This window comes from Trichosurus vulpecula, chromosome 1 (assembly GCF_011100635.1).
Source record: "Trichosurus vulpecula isolate mTriVul1 chromosome 1, mTriVul1.pri, whole genome shotgun sequence".
Lineage (NCBI taxonomy): Eukaryota > Metazoa > Chordata > Mammalia > Diprotodontia > Phalangeridae > Trichosurus > Trichosurus vulpecula.
The window spans coordinates 342,409,290-342,417,824 of NC_050573.1; the positions used below are offsets into that span (position 1 = coordinate 342,409,290).

Here is an 8,535-nt window from a genome sequence, read left to right on the forward strand (position 1 = left end):
GAAGAAATTATTTTAGTCAACTATCTATATTAATTTTCACTTGTGTATCTAATATGTATATATTATTAATGATGTTTTGAAAATGCTGTTCTTTTATAAAAATTGAACACAAATCAATAGATAATTTTATAAAGCCAAGATCAAATCCTTAAGGGGACCCAGAATTTAAATTGTCATCTGAAATGTAGGAATCACAACTAGATAGATTACACCTGATGAAATAATATGCCTAGATGCATAGCTAATTCACCAAAACTCAAAGAAGCAAAGTTTGCCAAGTCACTTACTGGTGGCTGCTACAAATCACCAAAACAAGAAAAAAAGCTGAGATCCTTAACTCTGAGTGTAAGAGACAGAAAAGGCTTTAAGATGTGGCAGTGAAGGGAGGGGGTCAGAGTAAGAGCAAAATCTTAGGGCTGGATGAGAGAACCTATGATAGAATGGTATGTATATATGCATATGAAGTTCTCTCTGCAAGTTGGAAGAGGGGTTTTCGTCTATGTTCGGAGCATTAAAGCCAGGTTAAGGCTTAGAAAAGAATACATTGAAGACACGTGCGTTCATTCAAATTTGTTAAATGCACGTGTTGGACGGTTCTACTGCCCCGCCTACCTCTGGGCTAGCCTCTACAAAAAGCCCAGAGGTTTACCAGAGAGGTGTAAGGGGGATTGAGCAGCTGAACAACCCAGCTGAGAGAGAAGGAAGTGTCCGCAGTGGTGAGGACAGTAACAGCAGGGAGGAACCGCTGCTTTTTACCAGTCTAGCAGTTGCCTTGGCCAGATTCGCAAGTCCGGTAACTCCGGAGGGAAGAAAATCAGCCCAGGCCATCTTCTACCTCGAGGTCTTCGACCAGTCCAAGCCGCGCTACCATCCATCTCCCAGACGCCAGCCTCTGTCTACTAGCCAGCGGCTTCTAATGGCTGAAACTCCAGAGAAAGGCACATCAGCTCCTGCAGCGTTTTGCCGAGAGCTTCGTTTCTCCTCAACGTTCCCAAAGCTGACTGAGGAGCAGCTGCAGAATTTCAGAGTGTCCAAGATCTGCCACAGGAACAAGGACAAATTAATCTCTCTAGATTTTAGCAACGATGGTGAGCATGTCGTTGCGTGCTGCGCGGATAACACACTCCTTATATATAACTGCCAACAGGGCATGGCCACAGGAGAACTGTCCCTCAGCCAATACGGAGGGGACATCATCAGATGGGGGCATGACTCAGACACTGTAATACACAGCTCCAAAATTTTTGACTATAACATCTGTTACTTGGCTTTGCAGGAGGCTAAATACATCACACTTTTAAAGGGACATCAACAGAAAGTGCTATCCTTGTCCTTGTCATCACAAAACTACCTAATCTCAGGATCTCTAGATCAAAGCATTAGACTTTGGGATTTGAGGTTTTCTGACTGCATAAACATTAAGTCTTTCCAGGGGGAGACAGTTTGTACTTTTCACCCAGAAGGGACACTGATTGCTACTGGCATCGGCTCTAAAAAGGTTGTGTTTCATGATATTCGTTTTGCCAGTAGGCCATTGAACACCTTCTGGATTGGACGTTATGGTAATTGGGGAGGCCTGAAATTCAGCAACGATGGCAAATTGCTCCTTATATCTACCAATAGCAGTTGTAGCTACTTAACTGACCCAGAGCAACAGACTGTCTTCCATACGTTTGAAGGTTATGATAACACCAATGCCTTCCCACTAGAAGCCTCTTTCACTCCAGATTCTGAGTTTATTATTATTGGCTCTGAGGACGGCAAAGTGCACATCTGGAATGCAGAAAGTGGTAGGAAAGTAGTTGTGTTAAATGAGGAAAAAGTTGATTCTATTACCTGTTTGCAATTCAATCCCAAATTAATGTCCTTTGTTAGTGCAAATACCAACATGGCATTCTGGGAACCAAGAATCGATAACTAATCTTCCTTTAGACCAGAGTATACATGTTGAAGTAGGGATAAAATGAGCAAGAAAGGAACTCATTATTTTTGAATTCTGTGTTCTTGGAATGATACAATTTTCCACAAAGCCCTTTCCACAGACATTCTAGTACTTAAGATTTCATTTTTCCTTTATTTCCATATTTCTAAGTAATTCTTGGTGTTGAAAACTTAAAGGAGAACTTGGAACTTTTTAGCTGTGAACTACATTAAACTTCTCCTGAGGAATGGGGTTGAGCCAAGCTTATGAACTTGAGAGTGTGAACATGAAATAACATCTTTAAAAAATGTACTTGCTGCTGGTGAGCCCCCATTAACTCATTTCCTCATTCCTTTTTTGGACATTATCATATGAAAACCTATTCTGCTTTTGGTGTGCTATTTCCTTTTGTCCTTCTTTGTCAATGTTGCACCTTCCTAGTATTGTTAAGAGAATTGAGATGCCCTGGGTTTGGAAAAGGGCCTGAGACAAAGCCATGGTGCCTATCCTTAGGGCAACTCAAACTTTGCTCCTTGAATGTGAAATGTGAGAAGGCCAGAGAGCTTTTAGACTCTCAGTAAAGGAAGCTTACCAGAAAATGCTGGCTAGCTCCATGAAAGCAAGCCACAGCTTTGCTAGAGGTTGTCTTCTGCCCTTTGACTTTTATTAAATGTTGAACGGGATCCTACTTTTTAAACATTTTAAATAAATAAATAGTTTGAAATGAGTTCTACTCCATTTATTCTTCTTTTCACATGGTACCATCCTATACACGTAAGCCTGTATAAATAGCCTACATGTATTCCCACTCCTTTTTTGCTACCCAAATTAAGTAAAAGGGTTCTAAGAATCTTTTTATGTCTGACTTTGATTTTTTTTTTAATTTCAGGAATTTACTGTCAAATATCACACATGGGGCAGCTAGGTGGTGCAGTGAGTAGAGCACCGGACTTGGAGTCAGGAGGACCTGAGTTCAAATCCAGCCCCAGACACTTGACATATATACTAGCTGTGTGACCTTGGGCAAGTCACTTAACCCCAATTGCCCTGCCCAAAAAAAAAACAAAAAAAATCACGCATATGTTCAGTACAAAAGCTTTATAAAACAAATTTAATAAAATTTCATTTAACTATTGGGTAAACCCTACTTGTGATTCAGGAGAAGGCAGAATGAACTTGCTTTCATTTGGGAGGATACTGACAAGTATATCTTCCTCTTTTCCCCCACCTCCTTCAAAGATCGAGAGAGACTGAAATCTGAAGTTTAGAAGCTACAATTGCTGAATGGTACCCAGGTGGATGATTGGGTTCTTAAGTTGTGATGTTATTTTCATCTTTAATAGCCTCCTCCAAGGTTTTTCAATATAAATTGATCTAATATCTCTCTACTTCTAATTGATTCTCTAATCTACTCATCACTGGTTTTCTTCTGGTCCTCTTCTCCTGGAGCTTGTATCTTTTCTTCCTTCAAGTTGTCTCTTCAGTACCTTCTTTAATAATCAGTAAATACAGACTATTTCCTGTGAGCTCTCTCCTCTTCTGTTTTTATCTCAAAACCCCTGGACCTCAATTCTCATTCTTTTGGCTTTTATTCCAGTCTCTGAAGAGACTTCTCCCAGGCCCATCCCCTCTACAAATACCCTTAATACATTCCTTCACTCAATCCTTTTTTCCCTCTATATCTCTTCAATTGCCTCTTATCTACTGGTTTCCTCTGTGCCCAATCCTGGGGGGAAGGAATCCTTTTGAAAGCTGTTATTCTATATCTCTCCCTCCCCTCTACCCTTAAGGATCAAACTCTTAATAAAATGTGTATGGGGGTGAGGACTGTTACTCATCATCCTTATTGCTCAGTCCTTTGTCCCTTCATGACCACATGTGAAATTTTCTTGGCAAAAACTGGTTGGACCTGAACAAGAGGACATAAAGTAAAAAATAAAATAAATGCCTCAATATGTATTCAAAGTTCATCGATTCTCAGTGAAGATGGATGGCATTTTTTATTATGCATCATTTAGAATTGTCTTGAATCAGTCTCGATCAGAATATCTAAGTCCTTCATAGTCGATGATCCTTACAATATTGCCATTACTGTGTACAATGTTCTCCTAGTTCTCCTCACTTCACTTAGCATGAGCTTGTATAAGTTCGCAGGTTTTTTGCTTTGTTTTCTGAAATCATCCTGCTCTTCATTTGTTATAGCACAATAGTATTCCCATATTTCTTTTTAAACTTGGCTCAAGTACCATTTTCTTACATCACCAACACATACACAGAGCTACTGACTCTATGTACAATGACCTTTTATTTCTTTTGTATAATTTTATTCATATTTATGTACATGTTGTTTTGGGCAGCTAGGTGGTAAAAGTAGATAGAGTGCTAGGCTGGAAGTCAGGAAGACCTGAGTTCAGATTCTGCCTCAGGCACATACTAGCTGTGTGAACTTAGGCAAGTCACACAACCTTCTTTGTCTCAGATCCTCATCTGTAAAATGAGCTGGAGAAACAAATGACAAAGCACTCCAGTATCTTTGCCCAGAAAACCTCAAATGGGTTCGCAGAGTCAAACATGAATGAAAAGAATTCAATGACGAAACTTGTTGTTTCTCATGTTTGCAATGTGAGTTCATTGAGGGCAAGCACTATTTGAGTGTTATAATTATATTCCTTGAACCTAGAAGAATAGCTGGCAATATAGAAGACAAACCAATCTTTGTTGATTGATGGCTGGGAAGGTGAACAGAATGAATTCTTCACATTTTCATGCCTTTACAATTCCCCTTGAATATTAGATCCTGCTGTTTTTCAGCCCACTCTTGCTACCAGTGTTATGAGAAATATTTCATGATTCATGATACTTGCTCCTGAAATTCAGTAATTTTCCTTCCCACTAAAAAAATAGTATTATAAATTGACTAAAGAAAAATATTTAAAAATATTTTTAATTTCCAAATTTTAAAAATTTCATTTTTATTCATTAATTCTTTCCCTATTACCTATCATTAAAAAGAAAACTTTTGAAACTATTTAAAATCAGATTCAGAAAAAAAATCACTCACCTAATTTTGAGATTTTGAGTGAGGATTTTCTGAACTTTACATTTAATTAACTTTTTTATTAAAAACTTTTCACATGTATTTTAGGTTCTGAATTAAGAACAACAATAATAGTAAAAATAATAGTAATTATATTAATAACCTTTGAGCTTAGGAAGATACCACTCACCAAATGAAAACTAAGTTAAAGAATCATTTATTAATTAAACTTTTTCCAGATATATTTTCTAGGGATTTCTATATTAGCAGTTGGAAAAGTACAACATTAAATAAAACACAGTCTTTATCCTCATAGTTTATAGTCTAATAGGGAACAAGACCCCTATTTGCAAACATATCCGTTATTGCTTATCTGTCTCAACCAAAATTCAATATAATGGCCTGAGCTTGCATTCTCAAGTGTGCTTAGTCTAATGAATTGTGAAATGCAACGTGCACATAGCACTCCAAAAGAGTTTCCATTCTACTTCAAATCATAGATACAGAGTTAAATGAAATTTAAAACAAATCACATACAGGTGTGTCATTTTACACATGAGAAAACCAAGTTGCTTAAGTGACACCCAAAATTCAGCCCTTTACCAAGATTAAAACGATGGATTTTCAGTCAGCATAGGAAAACAGTTTGAGACTTTCCCAAACATTTAAGGTAGACATCAAGCAGTAAATATAGATAAAGTTTTTTTTTAAAGATTCTCTAATTCCCTGGGAAGGGAATTTTCAAATTATCATAACAAAGCAGAATTATATACTTCCTTGGCTAACATTCTATTGTCAGTGTCTTCAACTAAGTTCAGAAGTATTAATTGATTACTATTTGCAGGGAGTTATACTAGATCCTGATGATAAAGAAGATTAACCAAAAAAAAAAACATTTTTTGGAGAGCAAGGAGGTTATATGGTCCATGAGGGAGAATGTACACAGATAAACACTATAGGAAAAAAATGTTATTATGTTTATAGCTGGGAGAGGGAACCAAAATATTAATAATTGAGGGAAGGAGGAAAGTCTTCATGTAAGAGATGGAGCTAGCTGCATCCACTTGCAATGGAGTGAGAGATTTCATAAGAATGAGCTGAGGGGGGAAGGAATTTCAGACAGAGGACAGCAAGTTTAAATTCATGGAGGTGGAAGATGCATTATTTGTACAAAACACAACCAAAAAACTAGTTTGACTGGTTCATAGAATGCATGGGAATAATATAAAATAATTTTGTAAAGACATTGGACCTAGTTTGTTAAGGTTTTGAATATCTCCAACAAGAATTTATAGTTTATACTAAAAATGGTAGGGAGTAATTAAGACTTTGAGAAATAATGGAGGGTATAAGGGCCTGGCATGCTATGGCCCATGCAATCACAAAGAGTCAGACATGATCGAACAACAATAATAACAAAAAAGTTTTGGTAGCAAGGGAGTGACATAAGAAGACCTATGATTTAAGAATATCAGTTTGATAGCTATATGGAAAATGAATTGCAGGAGAGATTGAAAACAGGAAAAGACCAAGTGGGAGGCTACTTCATTAGTTCAAGCAAGAGATGATACTGGCCTGAAATATGTTGTTGGTTGTGTTTGTGAAGAGAAGGAATGAATGCTAGAGATGCTATGGTGATAGAAATGACAAAATGTAACAATTTATTGACTATAAAGTGGTAGAGGAATAGGAAAATGTTGAGGACGACTCCAAAGCTGTGAACCTGGATGAAGAAAAGGTTGGTGTTAATCTATCCTAGTAGAAGTAGAAATAGTTAAGTTAGGAAGATATATGTGTGGTTGTTTTTATTGTTTTGTTACTGTTGTTTGCAATAGGTAGGTAGGGGAGAAGATTGCGTTCTCTTTTGTGCATGTTGAATTTAAGATGCTTATTGAACGTATAGATGGCGAGTTGCAGCAAGCAAATAGTAATAATGACTGGAACTCCAGGGAGAAATGAGGTCTGAATATGTCAATTTATGGAGTCATCTACATAGTAAAATTCCTGAGAATTGATGACTTCACCAAGAAAAAAGGAAGAATAGAGGGCCCAGAACAGAGGTCAGGAACATATCTTCACATAGGGGTTATGACATAGAAGATGATCCAGCAAAGGAGATTGAGAAAGGGGAGTCAAAAGTTAAGAAAAAATACAGAAGGCAGTGCCATGGAAACACAGATATGGAACAGCATCTAGGAAGAGAGAACAGTTAACAATGCAAAATGTTTCAGAGAGGTCTAAATGGGTGAGAACCGAGAAAAGGGCATTAGGTTTGACAATTAAGAGATGGTGGATAATTTGGGAAGACTGGTTTTAGTTAACAGTTGGAATCAGAAAGCAGACTCAAAGAGAAAATAGTAGAAGATTTGGAGTTGGAAGCAAATAGAGTAAATGATATATTTTTGGAGTTTAGCTATGAAAGGGAGAAGATATAGGACAAAAGCTTAAAGGAATCTTAGGATCAAATGACAGGGTGTTTCCCTGTTTGTTTGTTTGTTTTTGCTTTTTTTTTAAGGATAGGAGAGCAGAAAATATTAGTAGATAGTAGAGAAAAAATCCCAAATAAAGAAAACATGAAGATTGAAAAGAATGAGAAGTGTAATGAATGAAAGGTGTAAACTTTCAGAAGAGATCAAGGAGGGTAGGATGAAGGGTACAGGAGAGGGAAAATAGCTTTGGCAAGAAAGCACACATTTTCCTAAGATACTTGAGCAGCATAGAGAATGGGAAAAAATATTGAAGGGTTTTGAAGTAAAAAATTGGGGATTGTGTTCCTGGGGAAACCATATAATTTACATGTGGGTCCTTCAGACAAGGCTCTCTGGAGTCAAAGCATGCTGTGAGTCTACATGCACTCAAAAGATATTTTCATAATCCCCAGAATGAGACAGAGAACACAGTAAGTTCAAAGTAAAGGAATTTAATGAAATATTAGAAAAAATATCAATAAAACATTTCCCTCAATTAAACCAGAGACATATTCTCCCACCAATACGTATACAATCAGTGGGAAGAGTGGACCTATACTAAACATGTGTGATGAGAAATGCATATAGGGAAACTAAGTGGCTGGAACTCATGTGTGGAGAAACATATGGAGGACATATGTTTGGGGCACCTGTGGAGGAGGACACACATAGGAAGCATGTGGATGTGTGGACAGGCAAGATGTAATTCTTACTTTCCAGGGCTGCTATTTTCTGGTAATGACATTATACTGCTCACACTGGCCTGGTTTTCACTCATCTTGCTTGCCTTGTAATCTTGGCTGGATGAGTAATAATAACAAAAGCTAATATTTATATAGCACTTAATTGCTAGACAATGTGCTGAACACTTTACAATTATCTCCTTTGATCCTCAGAAAAACCCTGGGAGGATCAACAACAAAACTAGCAGAAACCATGTGATCATCTCAATAGACGCAGAAAAAGCCTTTGACAAAGTACAACACCCATTCCTATTAAAAACACTAGAAAGCATAGGAATAAATGGAGACTTTCTTGAAATTATAAATAGCATCTACCGAAAACCATCAACAAGAATTATTTGTAATGGGGATAAGCTAGATGCATTC

The 8,535-nt window shown here is 37.2% G+C and overlaps 1 protein-coding gene across 1 annotated transcript; it reads left to right on the forward strand.

Moving 5' to 3' along the window:
* The first annotated feature begins 577 nt into the window (after nt 1-577).
* LOC118838189 (WD repeat-containing protein 82-like) lies at nt 578-2,037 on the forward strand. Its single transcript, XM_036745417.1, has one exon. The coding sequence runs from the start codon at nt 578-580 to the stop codon at nt 1,919-1,921; it is 1,344 nt and encodes a 447-aa protein (XP_036601312.1). The 3' UTR covers nt 1,922-2,037.
* Nucleotides 2,038-8,535: the final 6,498 nt, after the last annotated feature.